This window comes from Lagopus muta, chromosome 6 (assembly GCF_023343835.1).
Source record: "Lagopus muta isolate bLagMut1 chromosome 6, bLagMut1 primary, whole genome shotgun sequence".
Classification (NCBI taxonomy): Eukaryota; Metazoa; Chordata; class Aves; order Galliformes; family Phasianidae; genus Lagopus; species Lagopus muta.
In genome coordinates, this window is record NC_064438.1 from 38,318,330 (window position 1) to 38,344,294 (window position 25,965).

General features: G+C 45.3%; 1 protein-coding gene across 2 annotated transcripts in view; it reads left to right on the forward strand.

The window, feature by feature from the left end:
* The first annotated feature begins 566 nt into the window (after positions 1-566).
* The window catches only part of IFT43 (intraflagellar transport 43), a 43,855-nt gene continuing 18,456 nt past the window's right edge, over positions 567-25,965 (forward strand). Inside the window, exons 1-4 of one of the 2 annotated variants that reach the window (XM_048949017.1) lie at positions 567-630; positions 794-883; positions 7,557-7,586; positions 17,010-17,077. In XM_048949017.1, the coding sequence (XP_048804974.1) occupies positions 586-630; positions 794-883; positions 7,557-7,586; positions 17,010-17,077 (233 nt within the window). In that variant the 5' untranslated portion in view covers positions 567-585. The remainder of the gene's footprint in view (positions 631-793; positions 884-7,556; positions 7,587-17,009; positions 17,078-25,965) is intronic. The other variant, XM_048949016.1, reaches the window with a different exon arrangement.

The following is a 25,965-nucleotide window of genomic DNA, read 5'->3' on the forward strand; positions in this document are numbered from 1 at the left end:
TTCTATTAGAGCAATTGATACAGCTGGAAAAAACAGACAAGCTTTCGGGCACAGATGTGCTGCGTGTATGGCTTTTTCCAGCTGCATCAGTGGGTCTCATAAAAAGTTATTGCCTCTGCCTACAAACCTCATTTCACTTAATTCTCGGATCATCACAGCTACAGCACAACTGCTTGAAAACGCAGGCAAGGAGCAGAAAGAGGGTTCTCTGACACAACGTCTTTAGACCTCCAAAAGGCCTCCAGCCAGACCACAGCTCCCAGCGAAGCCGGGCAGGCAGAACGCTACCCTGGAGCGTAGAGAACGGGCGGGGAGCAGCCTTCGGCTGCCGCAGCTGAATTAGGGAGCGGTGGCTGCTTAAGCTAATGAGGATGGCTGGAGGCTGCGAGGGGTGTCAGAGAAAGCAGAAAAATGCAGCAAATAGGCCGGGACCTTGTTTAATGCGTACAGCTCGCACGGGGCCCATCCGCAACAACGCTATCTGCAGGGCCGGGCAGGCGGAGGGCCGGGCTGGGGCGGGCCCCGCTGCCGGTTGCTAAGGACGCGGGGCGGGCCGAGTGCCGGAAGCGGCGGCGGCGGCGGCGGATGGAGGCTGAGCGGGAACGGGCAGAGGTGCCCCGCCGGGCGGGGGTGAGCGGGCCGGGATGCTGCCGGCGGGGGGCGCCGCCCCCAGCGTGCCGTGCGGGTGGTGGTCGCGTTCCCCTCTGACCTTCCCGCGGCTATGGCCGCCTTCTGCGGGCCACCTGAAGCCGTGCGTGTCGGTGACTGCGTGCCCTTCGTTCCTCTGCCACAGGTGCCCAGGATGGGCCGGCGGGCTCGCCAGGACCTCTTCTCTGGTGAGAGCCTCAGCAGGAAGAACTCCTCTTCTGCGTCCACGGGAGAGGTGGGTGTAGCTCCAGGACATCCTCGCTGTGTCCCGCACGGAAGCTTGTTGCTGTCTTCTGAGATTCGTTCCCTCATTACGTGCCTTACCCTTCGAAGTTTATCCTTAGAGTTGGGCCCGTGTGGCTGCCCTGCCCCTTCCCTCGTGCTGCTTTCTGCACCGCGTGCAGGGTTCACAGAGCTGTTAAATGGGGTTCTGGTTCCTCGTGGTGAGGTGTGGAGTAGTAACAAGCAGACTGGGACCTATTCCTCCAGTCGTGGCATATCTTGCCATACATACGTGCAGGCTTATTGTTTTGTTACCAGTGTCTCACCACCCATGATAGCAAGGCAGAGTACAGGTAAGCAGATACTTCTCGTTTGCATCTGGCTTCTGCAGGAGCCAGAGTACAATTTCTGGTGGTCAATATCAAGCTTGTATAGCAACTTGTATAGCAACAATATTTTTCCATTCCTCTGCTCACAGGCTACAGAGGTCATGCTAGAAGCCAGCTTTGCAGCATGTGAGGCTTTGTGATAATGTACAAATTCATTTCCCATTTGACTTTGGAGATAGACTTTTGTTCAGAGTCTGTTCTTGTCAGTACCTCTTCAAAAAGTAGAAAGTAGCTGCCTGGAACCCTTCTCTCACAGGTGGGTGAGGGACCATCCTATAATAACCCAGAAGATAAGAGCTGAACCTTTTGATCTGATATCTTAGTGCTGCAGAATCCTCAAATTCTACGTGGGAGTTCACTTTCTGATGTTTGCATGGCTTCTCCATAGCATTTCCTGCTGAAGTGAGCACCAGTCAAGAAAAGACATACAGTGTTCTCCCTGTCACCTTCAAATGGACAAAAGGCTCCTAAGATTTCCAGCTTACTGACTGTGATATTTGTGTAAATGAGAATAGTACTTTGGTTTTTGCAGTGCCTGTGTTTCAATTTCCAGCAAACCATGTCCTTGGTTTCTTTGAACTGCAAGGCCAATTTGCTCTGCTGAGCACTCTGGTACCAACTGAACTTCAAGTTTCTGAGCCCTGGGCCTTCTGTCTTAGGAGCGGCTGCTTCTCTGTGTCGTGATGGAACTCTGAGTTGCTCTATCACACTCATCTGTCCCAAAGTATTTTCTGGGCATTTGTTTCCTTTGAGTCCCTGCTGTGTTGTTGAAAATATATCATTACAGCTTCTCTTAAAATTACACTGAATATCCTTTCTTTTTTCTTTTTTCTTTTTTTCCCCCTTCTTTATCCCCCTGAAGAAAATATGCTCCTTTTTCCCTTTGATCAGCATAACAGAGAATCATCTCTTCCCACCTATGTGTTCTTCTCCCTCTGGGTATGCTAGGAGGTCAAGAGGAATTCTGGGAGGGCATTTGTGGAAGGAAAGGCCCATACTAAGAACAGACCTAAACTCTATAGGGTTCATCTTCTTCGTAGCACTGCCTCCCTGCCACCTTAGGAAAAAAGTGAGTGCTCTGGTTTCTAGAGTTAAATCACTTTCCACTGGCAACTCTTTTTGGTGCTGCTGTGGATACTGGAGAATGAAGAAGAATATTTACAGTAAGAGGAATAACTGATACTCGCCAAGATGTCTCTCATCCAGTTGAGGCTGGGCAGTCGTCACTGTCTATTTCATGTGACTAGCTGAAATTATTCTAAAATCACCACATGCCTTGGGTAGGAAGGGACCTTAAAGCCCACCCAGTCCCAGCCCCTGCTGTGTGCAGGGCTGCCCCCCACCAGCTCAGGCTGCCCAAGGCCCCATTCAGCCTGGCCTTCAGCACCTCCAGAGATGGGGCACCACAGCTTCTGGGCAGCTGTGCCTGTGCCTCACTGCTCTCTGAGTTGAAAAAATTCTTTCCCATATCTAACCTAAGTGTCTCCTCTTTTAGTTTAAAAACATTTGCCATTGTCCTGTCACTATCAGACTGTATACAGTCTCCCTCCTACTTATTGAGTTCCTTTTAGTACAGGAAGGCTGTAATGAGTTCTCTCTGGAGCCTCTCCCCCAAAAATCTCAGTTCATGCATACTAAAGAGCTGAATGTACCCTGTGAAGCTCAGGAGATAAGACGTAATCCCCTGCTTTACCAGTGAGTCCTATGACTCTCCCAATTAGCAAGAGACCTCAGCAGCAGGTGGTTTCATATGTGCTTTCTTCCATCTGTCACTGAAGCACTAGAAAGGCATGACAGGAGATGCTAGATGTTTGCAAAGCAAATGTAGCTTTTTATGCATTTATTTTGGTAATTTAAAAAACCAAAGTAACAGTGGGACTCATAGGTAAAGAAAGTCTTAGAAGCCAGCTGGTGGGGCAAGCGGGTGTTAACGTCGGTTTGCTTCTAGTTGAGAGTGGCTCACTCTAATTGTTCTCTCACCACAATTGGCTTTGTGGACTGATTACCTGCCTGGAAAAGGATGGAGGCATGTGGTAGGACTGCAGCTGATAGGTTGCAACTTACTGTGGTTGTGCTTAGTATGGCTAATGTCACAGAGATTATAACGGGTGTGGAGAGATCATAAAGATTCCCATCCTTGGACATCCTTGGAGAGGAATAAGAAGTAGAATCTTCTGACTGAAGGCAGTGAGCTTTTCAGCAGTAAAGGGTGAGGCCTTCCACGCCTTAAACAGTTCAAATATGTTATTACTGGATCTTAACCACCAAGAAGAAAACTGTGTCAGTAGTCTCCCTTCAGACAGTTCTTTGTGTGCTGTTAACTGAAAGCCTTGGAGCTACAGGAGAAGAGACAAAATGCACTGTAAATGCAGCCTTTTCCTTTGTTCTGGAATTGGAAGCCTTTCATACATGGCCATGGTTGGTAAGAAAAAGAACATTTAATAGAACTGATCTCGTGTTTTCTTTCACCCTGGACTGGCAACCGTGTTCTACTTTTCTGGAAGCTTGGCTCATCTCAAAAGTGTGGGGTCAGCTGTTAAAATGGGTGTCTCATTCAGCCCACTGGTCATCTTGAAACCTTTTCAAGGAGCATTACTAAAAGAAACTACAAAACAAAAACAGCAAAAAAACAACCTGCCATATTTTTTTTACTAGGACTCACCATAGTGGGGGAGGTTCCATGTAATTATTTCAGCAGATTTTATTCCTGTTAGTGATTTTGAAGACAGGTTTGTCCTAAGCCTTTGTTGTATTGACACTTCTGTGGGAAGTTTTCTATTTGGGATAGTGATTCTGTCCTTGGTAGTACCTCAGGGTTTTAGGACTGTTTTAGGGGTCATCTTGATTTTCATTTATTTATTTTAATGTTTGTCCACCCAACCTCCGCTCAGCTCAAATCTGTGATGAGAACACCTCCTTTGTCCTCGCAGATGTCCTCACTTCTTGTCTTTTCTTGATGCCAGTAAGCACTCTGGATGTGTTTTACAGTCAGAACAGCTTGCTTGAAGGAAGCAGAAAGTACCTGTCTGTCCATGTTTCAGCTTTTGGACTTACTACAAGGAAATCACTTTGTGGAGTGAACTCATTTAGCATAATTAAAAAGATCTTTGTTTTGAAGTCAATAAGCAAATCTTCTGAGTTGGAGTGTAGATCTTATCAGTTTACCACAGATCTTTTGTTGACCTGGACTCTGTCTTCAAAAAGAGACTTCAAACAATGGTACTGTCTGTCTTCTTTCACAAATGTGTTGTGGAAAGCTGTTCCCTCGGACATAACTGCAGTCTCTTGTGCCTTGTAGCCTGCTATACATCCCCCAAGCTTTATAAAGCAACACAGTATCTTAGTATTTTTTGTCTGCCTGTTGTGTGTATGCATTGTTTGCTCTTCTGCAATAAATTCCTGAACTGTAGTAGTCTCTCTGATTCCTCTGGCCACATCTGTTTGATAGCTCCCATTCCTGTGTGGAATTATCTGCATTACCTTCAAATTCAGACTCCTTGAGGAGCTCCTTAAAGGTCATTAAGCTGACAGTCAGCCATCTAACATGCAGAGCGTTCCTGCTTTTTCAGAAGTACAAGTACCAACAAACAACAGTGCAGCTGTATACTATTTCAGGAGGCAAGAAGGAACATGATTATTTGCTGTAACTGGTGCAATCAGCATCCTCCTGCAGCAATGGCTGTGCGTGTTCCTGGTCTTCAGAGCTCCTTGGCAATTTAGCAGGCACTTCTTGAGCACCCAGGGGAATATGCTGTAAATGGGAATTCCTAGAGATAAATTTACTTGCTGCATGCCAGAACTCTGCATTTCAAACATTCATTTTCAGAAGAGTAATACATCCATTTTCCATTGGGAGGCCTTTCCCATCCCCTGGCTTGCTGTGTTACTTTTTACTCATCTTGACGGTATTGGGTTTCTGGCAAAATGGGACAGACTTGAGCTGGGGGTGTTATTTGTGCAAAGGGAGGGGTGGATGATGCAATGAGATCTGTTGAAGATCTTTGTTCTCGCGTTCTACCAGGACTTCTGGATGCTTGTCTAGAATAAAAATCCTGGCTCTAGCATTGCTGCATCCAACTGCCTGAATGCTAGCTCAATGACATTCACCAAAATAAAATATTCAGCCAGATTCAGAGCTCTTAAGGAGATTGGTTTGGAAAGCTGAGTGGAAAAGACTTCTGTTTAAATATATCAGCATTTTCTTCCTTTTCTGTGTCTCCTCAGCAGGAGTGGGCTATCTGTTGTTCCATAAGAAATCAGTATGCAAAAATATTTTTGTATTATTCTGCTTATGCAGTCCATTTTCTCTTTATCCTACTGTGGAGAGGCTCCCTTGGGACTTTGTTCAAGACTTTCTTGAGTTTCTGCTCTTACAAACCCTATGTGATGTTGTCAGTGTCTTTCTTGCGGTGCTTTGTAGATCCTCTGCAGAGACTGCTTTTTTGTAGGCAGTGCACCAGCCTGAAGGATGAGGTTTACCGGGCTGTGCTGGGGGCCTCTCCTTACAGGTAGGACAAGGGTTACCTTCACATAATGGCAGAATTTGTCCAGAACTTTCATTTTTCTTCTGCATGTTTTACCCAGGTCTGGGGAAAGGCTCTGTTCTTTCATTTCTGAAAGTGTGTTCTTCCCTCACACGCACAACCATTGCTAGGTTATGGCAGGTACCTGTTATCTGTAAGCATGCCGATGTAGTTGTAGTCCTAGAGTGATAGTTAAAAAAAGAATATTTCTGTCTTCAAAAATCTTACACAGGCAAGTGTACAGACAAAACATTGAACTGCCTCCACTGTGTGCTGGGCAGATGTTCCCACTAGTGTGTTTTACAGAGAAGCTCTTTGCACTTCTGCCAGTCAGCTTACAGATGCCCTGGTAGTGGCTTCAGGCCACATTCTTTAGGCTAACATGCTAGCTTCATTTAAATGGGACTCTGGTTGTTTAAACCAAGCAAATAGACAACTGCACATCAGTTGCTGAGGATGAAACCTGGATGGAAGAGTGCTCAAAAAAGTGGTTCTATAAATGCTTCTTTCCAGATGTCTTGTCCAGCAGGATTTCCTTCTGTGTGACTGTGAGTCCTGTGCCACCTGGGTTCTGTACATCTGGAGGAGCTTAGATCATGCTGGACCCCGCAGACATCTATTTGCTGTCAGATACAGGAATAAGGAGTCCCTGGTTAACAGATACACAGTTCCAACGGATTTTATTGGTTAGGTCAATCTGGTTTCATTTACTCTGCTTTCAGATATGGACACTTCTGTACCCTGCTGCCCTATTAACTGCATGTAGGCTCCCTCTGTCTTAATAAGGCCATAAGACCAAATGGCAACACAGAAACTAAATGGACTCGGATACCAAAATATTTTAATTGGAGATGTATTTATAAATTACATGACTTCCCTTCTCCACCAGAGAGATAATGCAGTCCAGATAAAGGTCAGGTGGATTAAAATAGTGGTTTCAGCCCTAGTCCCTGTACTGGGTCTTAGGATACCTATAGTTTCCCTGAATTATTCTGTTATTTCTTGAATTGTGTAGAGATTACTGAGTTCTTCAGTTGCCTTCTCCATGCATTTGATGCCTAACAATCGGTTGTTGCTGTGCTTTTTCTGGCAGCGTTAGTCAGAAAGATTCTCAGCTAGTTCACAAGTTTCATGGTAATCAACAGGCTGCTTTCTGTAGTTATTCATCTGCCTTATAACTAAGCTGTTCCCTTCTACAGCAGGGTTGACTAAAGTTCATATACTTATGCAACGCTGTTGTCAGCTAGGGCTGTGTCAAGCTAACTGCTACAGCTACCACTACAAGTGGAGAATTTGACTTTGCTCAGAGTGTCTCCCAAAAAAGGGGTGCAGTCAGCTGTGGTAAGTAACTCCCAGCATGGCAGCTCCAGCATCTTTTCTGGACCGGCATAGTTGCAGAGTCTGGCCATTCAGATCTTTCTAGTGTCCTACATGCCTGAGTACGATGGGCTTTCTTGCATTAGGTTAGTTCTATTCTTGATCTTATTGTAGTATTTGTTTTTGTTTTTTAGTATTCCTTTTAATGATATCATTGCTGTCCACTTTTCATGCCATTGCAGTCAAACAGGCATGCTTTGTGGTATCACAGTATGTGTAAATGACTGGATATGAAACCTTACAGTAATGGGATCAACTTTGCAGTTTGTTCAAGTGATTAAGGTTGCATAGCATATGCTGCAGAACAGTTCATATCAATCTTCAAGCTATTTTGTGCAGAATTAATTAGCTTTTCCTTTTAACTTCTTTCTCTCCTTTCCCCTCCTTATCCTTCTAGGATGAAGACCCTGAGGAAAAGGTTGACCATGTAAGGCTAGAAGCTTTCTAGGTAGATGCTGGCTTCTCTGAAGGGCACTAGTAAGGCTAACCTATTGATGTGCCTGGGGCCTACCATAGGAGGGTACCCTAGTGCTAGAGAGTAAGACGAAATCATTCCTGAGAGCAGTGCCTCTCCTGCATCTTCCATTCCTGTTGTTGACAATTTTTTGTCTTATTGTCTGGAAGCAACTCTTATCAGCTGCTGCTTCATGTACTCAGATCACAGACCTTTGTGTGGTCATTGAAAAGGCATTCTGTTTTCATTTAAAAATCAGGACAGAGAGTAGCAGACGGATTACAGAACCTGTCTGAGGCTACATGTGCTGTCCACTTTGTTTAGCTTACTCCCACAACATGAAAACTTGTTTTAAGAGATTATGAAGTCTCACTGGTGCCCCAGAGGAGAAGGCCAGCCAGCAGTAACAGGATTCTGTGCTTGTGTATTTCCTGTGAGTCTTTCCTGGCTCGAGTAGCTCTTTGTATATGTTAGATATTTAAAGCATCCTTTCCCATATGCTCATTCTTTCTGCTGAAAAACCAACTCTGTCATAGTGTAGTAGCTCCATTCAAGAAGTCTGGAGCCCAGAAAAGAAACCTGTATCACCCGTCTCATTAATTCTGGTCTCAGCAGCATTTTGTTATTGTAAGAATTGAGTACTCTTCAGTTTTCTCTGATGGTGCTAGAGATGATATTGTAGAAAAGATCCACTGAGTGTATTATATCCACTGGAAGCTGCTGGAGAGGGTCCAGAGTAGGAACACAAAGATGTTCAGAGGTCTCCCCTATGAAGACAGGCTGAGGGAGCTGGGCTTGTTCAACCTGGAGAAAAGAAGGCTGCAGGGTGACCTCATTGCAGCCTTTCAGTGCCTAAAGGGAGCCTACAAACGGGAGGGGAATCAGCTCTTTGAAAGGGTAGATAACAGCAGGACAAGGGGAAATGGTTTTAAGTTGAGGGAGGCAAGATTTAGGTTGGATGTCAGGGGGAAATTCTTTACTATGAGAGTGGTGAGGTGCTGGAACAGGCTGCCTGTCCCTGGAGGTGTTCAAGGCCACATTGGATGGGGCCCTGGGCAGCCTGGTGTAGTATTAAATGGGGAGGTTGGTGGCCCTGCATGTGGCAGGGAGGTTGGAGATTCATGATCCTTGAGGTCTCTTCCAACCCTGGCCATTCTTTGATTCTATTAGTCAGCGACAGATGCTTCAGGACCCAGAGCACTCTTCCAAAAATCAGGCAAAAAGACTACCTGCAGATGGGTATTATTTTGGGAAGTACTTACCCAATAGCATTTTTTCATAATAATTGTCTTAAACTTTCTTATTTATTTATGTATTACCTCAGTGAACCCAGTCCTTACAGTTGTTTCAGTGGAACTAATTCTACCTTTCATGCATTGCCCTAATTCATAGGTTCTGAAGAGCTGCTGTACTGAGTGGTGGCTGGTCACGTGCTGCAGGCACCTTCTTGCTCCTGGCTGCACAATTTCATTAAAGCAACTAAACTGATTTGACTTCCACATGAACAATTGTTATTGATTTGGGGGTGTTGTGCAGTGGTGCCCAGCAAGGAGGTGAAGTGATCCCCTCTCTGAAATTACTCCTATCTAGATAGCTCCTGCATACCTTATTAAGCAGCATGGTCATGCTTGAAAGTATTTTTTCATTTGTAAATGCCTGTGAAGGGCAACAAAATGGTTAACTGAGCACTGAGAAATCTGACTGATCAGTAGTCTGCTTGTAGCTTTTTAATACTTGTATGCTTAAAATGCCTCCTGACTACTATTAATTGTATCATAGCCCCCTTCCAAACCAATTATTAGCAGAACTTTATATTGTGTGATCCAAAACTGTTCAGTTGCAGTATATCCCTTCCTTAGTCATTGCCTGGCCAAGCTGAAATACTTGGATTCTTGAATCATGTCCGAAGTTGGCCCCTTTGTCCCTCTGATGGCTCACGTAACCCTTCTCTGAACTCCCTTTGGGCTGTGCTGAGTGTTACAATCTGAACTCTTCCTGGATTTGGTCCCTTTCCTCATGCTGCTCTGAAGTTTGTGGCTGCCAGAATATCAGCAAACACCCAGTCGGTGCCTTTGATGTGAGCGTACCTGCTGAAGTCCTGCCCTGCGGCTGGCTGCCTGCTCAGAGACTTGTTTTGCATCCCCTGGCAAACCACTCATCTCATATCTGAATTTTTGCCAGTTGAGTCACTCATTTGTCTGTGCCTTCCAAGGCTGCCTGGGACATGAAGCCAAAGGCCGCAAGGCTGATCAATGGTATAAGAAAAGGGTGTATCCCAATTTCGTAGTTAATTTGCAGAGGCAGAATAAGCAGGAGTATGAAAGTGGCTGGGAGCCAAGATTTTTGCTGGGTTCTCTTCCTGGCTTTGCCACAGGTTTGCTTTAGGGCCTTAGAGAAGTTGCTTCTTGAATTTGCTTTAGCCCCTGTTTAAAGGAGGGATAGAACTTCACATAGGAAAATTGTGGGGATTCCCTAAACACAAATCCGCAGAGAAGATACCTTGCCCTCGTAGCAAAATCAATATTTTAGCCCATTGTAGGCCCCTGTGTAGTATGCAGATGATGTCAGATGGGGCTGGGAATTAAGGTGATAGAAAGAGGCTAGGAACTGCAATGTGTCTGAAACCCTGCTGTCCTGTGGAGTTCTGGCACCTCTCAGAGTTGTGGGAGAGCAAGCCCTTCCACTATCCTGGTGCTTTGGAGTTGTCAGTCACAGAGTAGGACTTCTTTTCTTCAGGGACCACCAGGGATGGAGGTGTTAATGTTGATGCTGAAGCCACATGTTTTACACACAAATTCGGAGTTCAAACCTGCCATCTCCTTTCCCAGCTGGAAGACACTGATTCTATTGCCCTCTTCTTCCTCCTTAAAGATGTTTCTCACTATGAGCTGTTCTGGGTCTGAGAAGGCTCTCAGTCCCTTCTCTTGAAGCGGCTCCGCTTTGCAGAAGGGAACTGGAAGCAATCTTGGGCTGCAGGAAAGGGCTTTCTAACATTTGAGCAGAGGGGCATCTGTTCTAGGACTAATGAATCCAGCTGGGACCTTGTCCTATAGCTCTGTTTTGGTAGACCTGCCATAGGTAGTCTTGATGGGAGAGAACACCTGATTTTTGACCCCTCACTAGGTGGTTGGTGACTTCTATGTCTCCTAGTCATTCAAAATTTGATGACATGCTTTAAGGCAACAATTGCAAAGAAATGAAGATCTGACCTCTCCAGAGGGGCAGCCAAGTTCTTCTGTAGTTCTAGATCCCAGTGCTTTTAAAACGGTTTGAGTGGGAAAAAATGGGCTGTTGCTTTTTAGGTTAAGACATGTCAAGAACAAATGTTTTCAATAAATGCTTTTGGAGGAACAGCTATTGAAGTTTTAAGTGGCTGAAATGTGAAGCCGATTGCAGACCTGTGTTGCTGAGTGACCCTGTTTGGTGAGGTTATATCTTTGCAACCTAAAATACAGTGCAGATGACTCAGGGACGCCCTGATGAGGAGCAGCCTGCACCGGCTGTGCAGTGCTGAGCTGTGGCACAGCTTGGTTACCTGAAGTAACTAAAGCTAGACTGTTTACAGAGTGGAGCTGACTCACATGAATCCTACTTGCAGGTGTGTCTGCACCTGTGGTGTAGACATGGCCTTGGGCTCTGTATGATCAGGGCCTTTAATCAGAGTGGTATTTTCCTAACCCATTTCTTATCTGAGCACAGTGGTTGGCACCCAACTCCAAACTCATTCTGTTGTCTGATCTGGTCTCAATCTGCCTTGCAGGCGCTCCCCTAGTGGTCTTCCCCACGTTTCTTGCCCATTGCTTAGAAATGTGGAACTGAGGATCCAAACACTGGATGCAGTCATCTATGTGCTTTCTGGGGGACTTTATTTATGCAATAACAATGACACGGTTTTAGGCAATGTCCAGCCTCTTTAGTCCAGAGAGTTCATGACCTAAGAAGACGCATATAGTTGTAATGCAGCCTCTTAAAACCCTTTTTTGGATCTATGACTTGCGTGACAGTAAGATCTAGAGAATGTTGGTGAATGGGACAAAAAGTTCACATCCCAAAGACATGTGGTCTTACTGCATTGTTTTTCTCTCCAGCATCCTGCTCTTCCCTGTGACCTTCAACTTGTAGAAGAACTCTCACCAGAGTAAGGCTACTTTTTGTGTATAGTTTGTTGCCAGGGTTTTGCCTTCTTAGGCATTCAGCTGGGAGTGGGATGGACTGGCAGTAACTCTTGAAGTGAGTGGCATTTCTGAGAATCTGGGAGGGTTCTCAAAGGCAGAATTTCCTGTAGCTAGGGCACATTTTTAATACCCTACTATATGTGTGCTTGTTCTGGACTGGACTAAGTATGTCCATGTGTGTCCTAGTCGCTGTCATTTGTTTGGGTTCTTGCATTATGCTTATAAACACACTCCACCACTATCCGAAGCAGTACTGACTTTTTTTTTACCTGCTTCCTTTTCTCAAGGATTGCGTATTTTTCTCCAGTGGCCTTCTGGTTACTTGTAGAGTTGCAGGGCTCCCAGCCCATTCCCGGGGACCGCACAGCTGGAAGTTGGCCAGGTTCTCCAGGAGGAATCTCAAAAATGCAGCTGAACTTCTGTTCCCTAATTAGGCCAACTTTCCCAGTGTGAGCCCCAGCACTGTGTGGCCCAAGCTCCCCAAGGCCTCCTGCTGCCTCTCTCCTGTGTACCCCAAGTGCCTGGCTGGCAAGGCAGCTCTTTTCAATTTCCTGAGATTATTGGGAGACTTTTGATGACATCTACTCAAATAGCATTTCTAGTCCCCAGCTTTTTTAGTGGTATCCTTCCTGCTAGGCCACCTTGATTTGGATTATGGGCAAAACCTGAAAATCTCATAGAAAATAATTTTATTATCAGCTTTTCTTTTTCCTTCCACGCATTTATTTCATGATTCAAGTGCTCCCAGGCCCATCTGAAGGCAGCAGAAGAACTGTAGGAGGGGTGTAGGTGGATGTGAATGTCTGTCAGTATATAGCACAAGGTAAAAGCAAGTGGGTTGAGAGACGTTTACATCTTGTAAGGCTGGAAGAGGCACAACCTTATAACTGTGGTTGTGAGAGGTTTCTACTTGGTAATCCTTTGCTGGTAGAATCAGATTGTTTTGCACTGTTTTCATGCAGAGGAGAGCAGCAACTCTTGAGACAAGGTGTCACACACTGCAGTATGACAGCTTCCCTAGCAGGTGCACATGCTACTTAGCCAGAACTGACTGTTGTTTTAGGGAAGAGGTTCTTGTCAGCTATTAACCAAGATGAGCTGTTCCTTTGCTTGCTGTGATAGATGTCAAAATATTTGAAGCCCCCCAAGAAATGTTTCCATCTCAAAAGCCTTTTCCGTAATAAAGGGATGTCAGTGACTATGAAAAACAACATAGTGGAAGAAATGAGAATCCAGTGTTTTCTGTTAGGCAGAAGTCCTTGGAGGAGACGCGTTACTTCTGCAGTCTGTGGATGCGATAAAGGCGGCTAGCAGAGATGGGCCACTTTTTTGCAAAAATACAAGGCTTGCATACAATTGGGAACAGATCCCTTTTTGATATCATATGTGCTTTGAGATGTGAATAGGTTGTGAATGTTATGTGGCTGCTTAGAAGTAGCAGGGCTGTTTGACTTACAGCTCCTTAACAAGCAACAGTCAGAACTAATTACTCAGGGCTGTTTGTGGAGATCAGCTTTCCCGTAGTCAGGGAGCCTCTGGCAACTTGCTGGAGGAACGGAAGCTCGGGTCTGGCCATCCACCTTTCTTTCTGCTTCATGGCCATTACTGGATGAAAAGAAGGTGCTTACATGCCAAATAAAAATATCGCCATGTTTGTATGTGAAGGAGAACACAGATCTCACACATTTTAAGTTGTACTGCACAAGAGAAAGATTGTGTGTCCTCTGTTGTGTACTGTCAATGTCATTTGAGTCCCTGCCTCCTGCATAGAGTGCTTGCTGTTTCAAAGGAGTTGTCATGTTGGTAAAGATAAATTAATCCACATTTCCAGATCCTCCTGAGAATCTGAGGGACTCAAAATGCCCATAATCTGCCTATGTCATGGTGGGTCAGAAGCATCCTAACTAACTGGATCCTCCAGTTAGTTGCTTCCATGAGGGAAGCAACACCCAGCTAGCACCATCCAAGCTGCAGACATGAGCCGACAAGTAGCCTGGAAATTTCTGCCTTAATGAGGAACCTGGATTAGAATCTTACATCTATCTGATAAGAAAGATCCTGAAGAAGAAGGTAGAATTTCTTCTTTAATAAAAGATAGATGGGATTCAGGTAAGCTGAGCAAGGCCAGTAGTTTTCCAAATGGGAGATAAAATCCTGATTGTGATGGTAGTATGAAAGCATTGATAAGAGTACCTGGGAAACCCTGCCTTCGGGAAAATGGCAGCAAAATGAATTTCTGAGAAAAAATCAGCAGGAGATACAGAACATGGCAACATGCCTGAAAAAAAGAGAGTCTGCAGAAACTAAGATAGGGGAAATCTGGAGATCAGGAATTGACAACTCAAGCAGAAAAAGCAAGCCGTGGTGAACAAGTGATTAGTTAATGGTGAGAAACCAACTGAGCAGCAGCAGTTGAGAGAGAACTCTTTTGTCAGGAGCTGGGGGATTCTCTGTGTTCTGAACGCTAAATCACTTTGGGTACATAGTTCTGTATGTGTAATGAAACTCTTGCCTTTGGTATGGCAGGTAGTACTGACAGGTTCTGATCATTTTAAAGCCCACAGTCTTTTTCATCAGGAAGACATGTTCAGGAGCACATTTACTCCATGACAGAAGAACAGCGTCTTTCATTTCTGCTCTGCCTCCTCTGGCATTGGCATTCTTCTCACTTTCTGTGTCAAGCTTGCTTGCAGTTGCAACTTTTCTAACTGTGACCATATTACGGCAATGCATAACATTGCATTCTCAATTGTAAATTACATTTTAGAAGTGGGAAAGGTAAGTTTATTTACTTGACAGGAGTGCTTGTGGCATGTGACCTTATTATGGCACTTTCCAGGCAACTAACAAAGAAAAACTATTTATTCTCAGCTGACAGGTAACGTTGCCTTTCCTGTTGCTAGTGTTCCTGTGGGCAGCTCAAAAAAAATTACCTGATTTATTGCAAGAGGAATAAAAGGGCTGTAGGTGTATGTGAAGTGTTTGTCAGCATCTGCCAGATATTCAGGGCTGCCTGATGCGTATGATCAATGGGAATACATTATAAAATTGGAAAGACATGGGAACCGACCCCCTAAACACAGTGGAGTTACATCCTGTGCAAGGGCTGGGGCAGCCATTCTCACCACACTTCTATCTGAAGTGCCCGACTTTGCTCCTTCTCTTGGAGCTGAAGAAGGGTTTTGGTGATGCAGGACTTAAATTGCCAGTGCACTGACGTGTCTTGGAAATGCTGTGTTTTCCCTCAGCCTTATGCCCAGGTTCTTTGGTTACATTTGTGTTCAGGAGCAAGGCCTGCTGGCTACTAGGGGAATGGTGCAGGGAAAGGAGGGAGAAGGGCTGTTTGCGTGGGAAGGATCAGTGTGGGAGGGAGTGTGTTTCTGAGGTAGGGGTGTGTGTATTGGGAATAGGGATGTTTTTGTGGGCACGCACGCCCATATGTGGTGTGTTTTTCCCCATTTTCCTGGGCTTTGGGTGTGTCCAGATCAACTGAATTCAAAATGCTCCTTTTTTGGCACTGTAGCCTCTTCTCTGGTTTGGCATCTTAAGAATCTGGGGAAATCATTTCAAGATCAGAAAACTCCATTCACTTGGGCCCCTGAAGGCTTCACATTCTGTGACATGGTCATTCCAGTCGACTGAGCTCTGTCCCCTGCGGATGAGCCCATATAAGGAGGCTGTTTCCTGCGTTTCACGCTCCCTGCCTGTCCCTCTGCCCTCCTGTGCTCCCTTTGCTGAAGAAAGCTGGTATTTTGGGACTGCAGCTCCTGCCTCATTCCTGCTCCCTGTTTATTTTTGGAGAATGACTATTTTTGCTCCTATCAGGGAGCTATGCAGGGTCGTGCCCCCTCCCTGCAGCAGGCAGTGGCTGCCCCTGGCAGGCTCTCTTCATTTCCCACACTCACAAACAATGCTTCTGTTTCAAGAAATAAACACAGCAGACCCCTACCATCAGAGGTTAGTTCATCCCCTTCTTCATCTGTGACAAGAGACAATTTGGCTTTGGCTCAGGTTTGACCCCACCTCACAAGCAAGCTTCCCTTGTCAGGTCAGAGATCCTCAGGAGTCACCCAGCCCATTTGCTTTCTTAATAAAAGCTTTGGGAGCTGTATGTCCTCTTTCCCTCACCCCAGATTAGACTTCTTTGCATTTACCATGTTTTCCCCATTTTTGGACATTTTACCCCATTATCCTTTTTTTTCGGATCATTCCTTCCTGAGTCTGTTGCAGCTGGGCACCATCAACTGAAACAGACTGCCCAGGAGGTGGTGGAGTCACCATCTCTGGAAGTGTTCAAGAACCATGTAGATGAGGCACTGAGAGACATGGTTAGAGGGCACGGTGGTGATGGTTGGGCTGGATGATCTTAGCAGTCTTTTCCAACCTTTAATGGTTATATGATTCTGTGATAATCAGGAGCTATATGTAAGTATTTATCCACTGGGTTCACCTTACTTCTGCTTTTGGTATTGCATGTTATGTAGAACACTGAAGCTACTGCTGCATGAGGTGCTTCAGGCAGGGGGCTGGGCCCCAAACTGCAGAAGGCATTGGGCAGCTCTCACATGGTGGGCCTGGTATTTGGAAATTCCTGTTGTGAGCCCCAAGTCAAATTCTTGTTTTCTCTTGCCACGTGGCTGAGTGCCACACAAGACAAAATAGCAGGGAGTGTCTATAAGCTCTGAGTGAACTTTCCCTTTATTGTCCCAGAGGTGGTGATGGCAGGATTCATCTTGCCTAACGTTATAGGTCTTTGCTGTAGTTGTCATCTGACTTCCTATTCTAGTCAGTGGAGAAAAGCAGATCTTTCTAGGGAACGATTTGTCATCTAAAATACGATGTCCAAAATGTGTGCTGACTGACTTGTGTCCTAGCAAACATGTAAAACATAATGCTCCCAACTGAACTGTGAGCAGCAGTAGTGAAGGTGTTCCCAGTGAAGCATGCTCTGGAGTGCAGCGTTTCCTCTGCTTTGTCTCTTGAACAAGTCAAAGGCACACAGACCTGCAGCTTGTCAAGATACTGACTAAAGCAGTGTACGTCCTGCTTACATAGACATGTATAAAACTATCTTAAATATCTCTTACTTTATGAATAAGCAGTACTTTAAGCATTATCTCTCCATCTGTTTGGTAAACTGTTGTCTGTGTATGTGTGGAGCTGGTGAAAGAATTGGCTTGACAGGAGCTGGCTGTAAAATTTCTTTTTTTTTTTATTAAAGGAACCACCACCCAAACCCCCACGCCGACATGGAGGCTGGGCAGTCGATCCTGTGCTGGCACCTACCAAGTGAGTACTCACTTCTTTCTTTATTAATAGGGGCTTCAGCATGGATTAACTGAATGTCACTGGCTGGGCTTTGGAATTGCAGGCACTGGAAATGTTTTTTCTGGATTTTGCAGTTAATGTCTCCAATATCCTTGTTAACTCCTTGAAACCATTTGAGGTATTGCTCTTGCTTGGTTCCACTAGCAAATGCTCTGTGTAGATTGACCTGTCTGGGCTATGAAATGCATTTACATTGCTGTCTGCAGAAGGCAGTATGTTCTTCACCTGGTATAGTCCATGTGGGATTCCTGGAAGGAGCCAATAAGGGTGTTAAATACCTGGGGATGGGATTTGATTGTCCACGTCCTTTCCAGGAGAGTGACACATGTCAGTGACCCACTGACAAGCATGAAATGAACTGTTTACCATTTAGTGATTGTCCTGGATGGTAAAGATGAAATCTGTTGATGTTTATGTGTGTATGGGTTTGTGGTATAATGGAGATGGATGGAGATGGTCCGAGAGAAGAGATGGAAGAAAAAATTATTCAAATTGTAGAATGTATGTTGAAAAGTCTGATTCTTATGAAGGACACATTAAGAGAAATACCCAGATACACTAATAGGATGGGTATCAGAACTAAGGGACAGTTCAGACCAGAAGGAGGTCTCAATCTATTTGTTATTTATCAAGCTGTAAAGTTACCTTGCTGTTACACTTGTTATTCACAGGACTGAAGGGCTCTGCCTTCGGGTGGTGTGAGATTGCTTGTGTATATTAAGGCCTTTAGCAAGAGTGCATTTGTCTAGACATGTGCTTTGGAGACACTGATCTCTGGAAAAAGTTATATATTTTCTTTCTTGGAACCTTGAGAATGGGACAGCACATCTAGAGACCTGTTACACAGTCAGTATTTCCTGGGAGCTGAGAAAGATGGTCTACATTCTAGAAAACAGTACTTTTTTGGGAAAATTATGGCTTGCTCTTTGTCTCCAAAGAATATATCAGCCCTTTGTAGAACCAAGATGAAGCTTATGGAAATGTGATAGCAAAGAACAAGGGTGAATTGCATTGCTTAGGAAAAATAAATCATGTAATTGGTGGCTATGTGAGGGACTGGATAAGAGCTAATTCAGTTATTCAGAACTGAGCCTAATGTGCCCTGAAGGACAGTGCTCAGGTTCCTAATACGATGGCACTGTGCTATGTGCTGCTGTAGGATGTTTTCTGTGGTTTAACTTGAACCTTATCAGATAGATTTAGAGCAGTAGTTATCATCAGTGCTTCTCCAGCATCCCAATTGCATGGATAATGGATATACCAGGTGCTTGGAGTAAACACTCCTACGAGGTTGGAAGCAGAGCAGGAGCTAGAGGGCTGCAGACTTTTCTACCCATAGCACCCTGCCCAGTGGGACATAAGATGAAGACGTTCCCCCTTCTCGTTCATGAGTACAGTATTGTGTCATACTTGACAGTATTCTCTTCCTTTGTAGTAAGAGCTTTTATGGAATAAATTTTATGAAGAGAAGGTTTGCTCTGTCGTTCTTTAGTTGCAGGAAGGATGAGGCTTTTGTTCAGCTCTTCCCCTGTCATTTCTTTGCTTCAGCTGCAGATTCTTGATAGGCTGATCTCTTTTCCTTTCCCTCAGAGAAGCCTGAGATGCTGGCCTGTAAGGCTGTCCTTGTGACATATCCCAGAGTTGAACCTTCATGTGAAAAGTCTGAGTCATCGATGGGCTGATGTCATACCAATGTTGCTGTAGCTTTTTTGTTTCTGTTTTCTCAGGCTTTATCTCCCCATAGCTTTTCTACCAATTTGTCTCAGTCTGGAAGACCATCAAGTCATTGCTCCAATTTCACTGGGATAGATATCGATTCACTAGAATAACGTGCTTCTAGTAACATATCTGATGCAGCCATAAAGGGCTCTTATGCCAATGCAACTCAGCCTACACTTGGAAGTATATTGCTTTAAGTAATTTTGTTTAAGTAATTTTGAACTGACAGCAATACATTCTGTGATATTTTGCTTATGAAGTGAGGGTGAGCAGCATGACTGCAGTTGGATTTTCTGTGTTGTGCAAGTATATTTTGGGTCAGATGGGATACTGCAGCCACTTGGGAAAGTCTTGTGCATCATTCTCTTCCTTATTTGAGGTATAAGCTTTTAGTTCTGTTTCTGACAGATTCGGCAGTTAAAACTGCAAACTTATTGCTTTCCCTGCAGGGCTATTTTTACTCTTTGCTGTATTTCTAGATCCAAGTTTTATCAGTTTGAAATGATTATTTGAAATTGTTCTCTGTGTTTCCACTGAATAACTGTTAGAGTAGAATTTAATTTGTGGCTGTTTTTCTGTTTTTCTATCTTTGCTGCTCCCTCCTCAGCCCTTACCTATCCAGCTCTTCTCATACCAAGGTGAACTTTCAAATATTTTCACCATCTTGCTGATTCCTTGCATTAGACTTGTGCTGTCTCGGACTATTGCAAGTTAGGAAGAGAAGGAGAGTCCAGTCTATAATTAGTTTTAAAATTAATTTGCACAGATTGTGTGCAAGGAAGAGAAAGTAATTTTGTCACGAGTTCCCATGGCGTTTACAAGTGTCAGATATTAAAGTCCCAAGAATGATCATAATGCTGTCCTTTTTTCTCGTTCTTAAAAATAATAATAATAATAATGCTAAAAGTCAAGCATGGAGCGATTACTTTGGACTCCCAGCACCTCTGTAAAACAGTTGTCATTACTAGGAGTCCCAATTTGTTGATGTGGCTAATAGTGAAGACTATAGATAAGTTTCTGAGCAAACCCTCAGACTTGCCCTCTGCCGTCAGCAAATAAATGGTGCAAAGCAATGACACAGAAATCTTTTTTTGCTTACTGATGGGGTTCTCTGCAGCTGAATATACTGTGCATTGTACAGAGAGAAAAGAGTAGTTGTCCATGAGAAGAGGCATTCCCATTGCTGCCCCAGCAATATTCTAGTGCCAGTGTTACAGGAAAGGGGACCAGCCAAGAACCAAGGCAGCTGCTTGGAGCCTAGCACCCTGCTGACATTACATAAATGGCAGTAATTACAGATGGTTTTATGCTAGAGAAGCATCGCTCCAACCACTGGATGGAGCTCAAGTGCCATTCTGAAAACTGTACTGATGTCCTTAATAACATCAGTGTTGACATTTGTGTCAAGCAAAGCGAAGGTTTTATTGTCAGGTTATCTCATGCTTTGGAAGGAAGAAAAAGAAACACAGCATTCCTGCCAATGGGAGAAGGAAAAAAAAAGTCATTTTTGCATACTCGTGGGGACTTGACAAAGGAGAGATGTTTCAAAGACCCATTTAATTCCAGGTTCTGCTGATCTCATCTATCTGACTTCCCTTATATCCTACTTTCCTTATAGAATTTCCTTCATTTTTCTTCCTGTAAGTATGTTTTTCATTTGTTTTTTTGATCCCGTGTGTCTCCTTTCTTACACATGGATCCTGGCATTTTAGCAACAGGTGCTCCAGCCACAACTGAAATTTCTTTTTTTCTGACTGCTCGGTCATACAGAATTGGAATAATTAGGGCTTATTTAGGTGAATGACCAGAATGTTTTGGAACAGACTTGTCTAGCAGTGCCTTTCACAGGAAGATAAATGTCAAGGCCCAAGAAAGAAGTGGATGCAGTTGGGATGACCTTTAGAGTGGAACGGTATTGATAACTCAACCTTTGTGTAGAAATCATTTAGGGCTCTGGAGGTTGGGCAATGGTGAGATTGCACCCTGGAGCTGGAGAAAAGTTATTTAAGAGATTAAGGTTTTTTATGATTTAAGGTCTCTAGAGCTAACTAAAGTTAAAAACCTCCTGTTTGAAGAAGATGGGCTTAAACTATCCTGTGTTGCATCTGTGTGAGATGACCCTCAAGAGTGTCTGTTTTATAGAACCTCTGGCCATCCCTGTCTTGCAAGTGGGAGTAGTAAAGCGTTCACAAGTTTCTCTATCTGACATGGCAGGGAAAAGCTTGTGTCGTTGTGTGTGCCCTCTACTCCCAGCCCTGCAATGCTGAGATAAATCCTGGGCTATGCTTCCGTATGACACTGCCATGTTAGGAGCAGAGCCAAGCTCCTGGTGATGGGGAAAACAGCAGGCTCCCTCTGCATCTTGCCACCCTCTGTGGATGTCTTCAGTGATGTGAAGAGTACAGGTACAAAGGATCGAGGCTACCAAGTGAGGAGGCACAACTGAGAAGGAGAAGATAGAAAAGGAAGTCTGATTAAGTTTTGTCTTGAAGTGTCTGTTTTTGGGTTTGTCCCTGCATTGATCTGCAAGGGAATGAGGCAAGTAATAGCCCCTTGGGGACCTTCAGGACTTTCCTCTCAATGTCAGCCGTCATTTTCAATCACCCTCTCCCTCCCAGCCATTAATTTTGGCCCAGGATCATGGGGACTTGTCCATCTATCACTCCTAATTGACACTAAATGATCTGTCAGTTTATTGATGAACGGCAGGAGTGGAATTGTCACAATATATTTTACTTTCTAACAACTCCTCCTGACAATTTTACCTTGTCCATCTCACTCTCCTCACATAAATCTCCATTGGCCTCTCATTCCTTCTCTTGGGCTGTTCTGGTGCCAGCCGCCTCCACGCCATCGGCACGCATCAAGGACATCAAGATGGCGGTAAGCTGCAGTGTGCAGGCCTGGGGTGGGCTTTTTCTTCTCTTTCTCTCTCACTCTTTTTTTTTTTTGTTTTAATAAGCCGGATGTTCCAGGAATGCTAACAGGCTCTTGTCCTCTTGTCCCTCCATGTCATTGCTGGGGTGAGCTCTCCTTGGTGTTTCTGTTTAGACTCAGTAAAGATAACTGGCAGAAAATTGAAACTCCCTTAAAGACAAAAGAGTCATCTGAGAGTCCCTCAGTACCATTGCTGTGATGGGGGATTTTTTCCTTTTAATCCTGTACCGTGTGACTAGCAAGGGTTTCCAGCAAAGGGAAAATGCTAGACTTATGCCCATACCTGCATCTTAGCAGTGCCCAGAGGAGCCTGGAAAAAGAGTTGGCTTTTTTTTTTTTTTTTTTTTTAAGCTATTTTTCTGCTTATTTTATTCTTTATTAGTGAAGTTTTCTTTGTCTTTTTCCTGAAAGACACTGGACAGTTGAAGAAGTAGAAGGGCTGTAGAGTCTAGCTCCCTTAGGAAATGGAAAATGGAGCCTGCACAACAAAAGCATGACATTTTGGTAGCAGTCCATGTAAGCTGCTGAGATGGCAAAGTGTGAAGTCTCTCATTTTTTTGATTGAAAGCAAAGCATTTTCCTTCCTTAGTTCTCTGCATCTCCAAGGAATTTACCGGCACATCCAGGGAAGACCATACTTGCTGTCCCAAATAGTTTGAGCTTAAAAAAGCAAAGCACTCTTGAAGACTACATGCAACTTGGAACTCTTTTGAATCAGTCAAAGCCAAGGCTAAAAACTTGTCTGGCCTACTTAGGTCACCTCTAAATTGACTGTAAAGTCTGACTTGATGCAGTTTACCTGTGGAAAGAGAACTAAGGTGACCTTGATCTAGTTGTTTGCCTCCAATTCCCCCTGTCCTCCCCTAACCAGCCTATTGTTCCCAAGTTCTTTAGATACCATTTTTTAGAAGACGTGGCTCTCAGATGACAGCACAAGGTGGCACTTATACCTGGTTTGTCTGAGTTTTTGTGTTGTTTTTTTTTTTAAATATTTTTATTTTTTTAATATAACGTTTTCAATGACAAGTAAATAGACTTTGGCCAGGTTCTTCAGAATTTGGAGGTTGCTTTCTGTTGTGGGCTTTGGGGGAAAAAAAAAACACACAAAAATCCAGCTTGTCTTTGCTTTCTAGTTCTGTTTCCTTTAGCAGTTGGATTCTCTGTAATCATGAGGATCAGAAATGTATGTTTCCCTTTAAATGGGAACTGAAATGCTCCTGTAACCCCATTTGATGTGAGAGTTGGCTCCGGTGCTCACTGCTCACTGGAGACTGAGGATGTGATCTCTTGGACAGGAGCCCCTGTTCTCAGGGAACAAAGATGCATGGCGGATACCTCTAGAAGCTGCAGTGCTGTTTTCCCACACAGCAGGAATTTGTGTTGAGTGTTGTTGTTTTTTCTGTTGCTCAGTGGGAGCTCAGAGCAGCTCTGCTGTTCAGCTCTTTACCAGCAAGTGGATTGGGGCACCCTGGGAACATCTGTTATGGGGACGATGCAGTGTGTAGGCTGAGGTTCAGCAACCCTGTGAACTGCATCTGCCTGCTTCTTCTCTTGTGCCAGTTCCTAAAGTCTGCTTGCCAGAGCTTTCTTCCTTTCTTATTTCTGTTAAGTAAGCCTGTATACTAGGACATGAGGAGAAAAACAGCATGAGGAGAAAAAATCTGCTACAGATTGGCTAGTGCCTCTTACACCCATGTCAGCTAGAGCTGTTTAGCCACAGCGTCTGTCAAATCATAGGATCACAGAAATGCTTGGTCTAGAGGGACATTAAAGCCCACCCAGTCCCAAACCTCTGCATACACCCCCATGTGCAGGGCTGTCCCCCACCAGCTCAGGCTGCCCAGGGCCTGGCCTCCAGCACCTCCAGGGATGGGGCATCCGCAGCTTCTGGGCAGCTGTGCCAGGGCCTCACCACACTCTTGAGTGGAAAAAATTCTTCCTTGTATCTAACCTAAATGTCTCCTCTTTTAGTTTAAGGCCATTCACCCTTGTCTTATCACTGTCAGACAGTGTGAAAAATCAGTTGCCATCGTGCTTGTAAGCTCCCTTCAAGTACTGTAGGGCTGCAATGAGGTCTGTCCAGGGCCTCTTCTCCAGGCTGAACAAATGTAGCTCCCTCAATCTTTCTTCAAGGAGAGGTGCTTCAGCCCAGATCTTGTCCCGCAGGGAGTGCTTGCTCATGGCCGTGCCCCTCTTCCACCCATGCAGCACTTAGTATGTGATCCAGGCACCCCAGGGAGATGTGAGGCACCAGAGTGTCATCTGTAGGACCATTACAGGTTCCACAGTTGTGTGTCTGCCAAATCCCATTGAGGAAATACCAACACACACCCATGTGCCCCTGGGCTTGGGAGCGGAGGGCCGTGAGACAGTGTCCTATGACAGAAATAAAAGCTCACTGCAATCTTGGCTCTGGTGAGGGTGCTGTTTTGATGGCAAAGTGCAGCTTGATTTTAGGAGTCTTTTCCAGGCTGCCACAGTCCTGGGAGAGGTGGGTAGAAAGCTGAACAACTGCTCAGCAGCCCAAGGAAGGTGAAACGGGATAGCTGTCAGGACGTGTTGTGTAATGCCTTCCAGCACCACTGCGGTTCTGCACTGTGAAGCTTTGGTGGGTGTTCTCCACCTGCTGTGCCCCAGCGAGCAAGCAGTGACCGAGCCCCACACGTGGGGAGCTGGGAGCGCTCGCACTGGTGCATCAGTGTGGATGTGAGCTGAGTTGTGCCTCGGGCTGCTGAACAAGCTGCTGCTCGTGGCTCACCGCCCACTCACCGCGGTGATGGGCACGGACAAAACACTTGAGCAGGAGTGTACGGTGTTTGTTTGGTTTTAATCGTAAAGAGAAGTGGTTCAGACATGCCAAGAACAGGCAGGCAGATGAGATTCTCCCCGGGCTGCCGGGCCCTGCGAAGCACCTCGCAACGTGCGGCCCTGCAGGCCCCCCTGGCAGCCGATCCCCTCACACCCGCCTCCCGCAGCCCGTCCCGAGGGGCCGCCGCGCCGCCGAGGCCCGGCAGAGGGCGGCCGTGGCCCGGCGGAGACCTTCGGTCGTCCCCCGCCTTCCAGCCGGAGCTCCGCAGCAACACGGCGGGTGCGGGGGGTCCTCCCTCCCCCGGAGCGGGCTGCGGGCGTGAGCGGAGCTGCGTGAGGTGCGAGCACGGAGAGATTTCAAGGACGTTTCCCTCCATTCATCCCAGTTATGTGCGTCTCTAAAATAGGTTAACGGTGTCTAATTAACCACTGCACATTGTCATGCTGCATAAAGATAGCAGCCTGGCAGTTCTCTGAGCCCTGCTACTTTATCTCCATTTAGATCTCCGTGGTAGTCCATTAAATGAGAAAGAAACAGTTTAACGGAGATGATGTCTACATTAGAGCTGCCTTTCACCTCCGGGCACGGCTGTAGGCAGCTCCCTTTCAGCCGGGCTGTGCGCTGCGGTGCGGGGGGGGTTCTGGGATTCAGCCCCCTCTCAGCACGAGGCAGGATTCCGGCCGGCTGGGGCTGAGCGTCGCTCCAGAGCGAGATCACGTTTATATCTTCTGCTCCGGCACAGCTTGGAGACAAATAGGTGGTGCATAGCGGAAGTTGTGTGATAGGATGCACTGGGGTCTGCCGGGGGTCTTCTGCCCCGTCAGAAAGAATGAGAGAAACAAAAGTATTGTTCTCACAAGAGCGGATGATGGCTGGTGTGAATACAGCAGACAGTGCATTTCTGAGCATTGCTCCCGGGACTGTGTTGTTTTGCTTGCCCTTACTTAAGTGCATATTCATGCAGCACAAAGATGCACCAGAGGGTGTTCAGCATAAATGTTAGGAAAAAATTATTTACCATGAAGTTGGTCAAAGGCTGGAAGTGTTCAAAAGACATTTGGATAATGCCCTTAATAATCTGCTTTAACTTTTGGCTAGCCTTGAATTGGTCAGGCAGTTAGACATGATTTTTGAAGATCCCTTCCATCTGAACCATTCCATTCTATAGTTCATGCACAATTGCTCATTTTATGGATGCTTGTTGCTGTCCTCCCTGGGCTTTGTCTCCTGTTAGAGCAAACAGGAAATGAGGGCAATGCACTTGTTGCTGAGAACACAAGAAGAGAGTAGAAAATCTATCTATACTGACCTGACTTTACAGTCTATCTTCTTCCATGTCAGTTTTCGCTCATTACTAGAAACTTATGCCCTTAGGGGTGAGTGA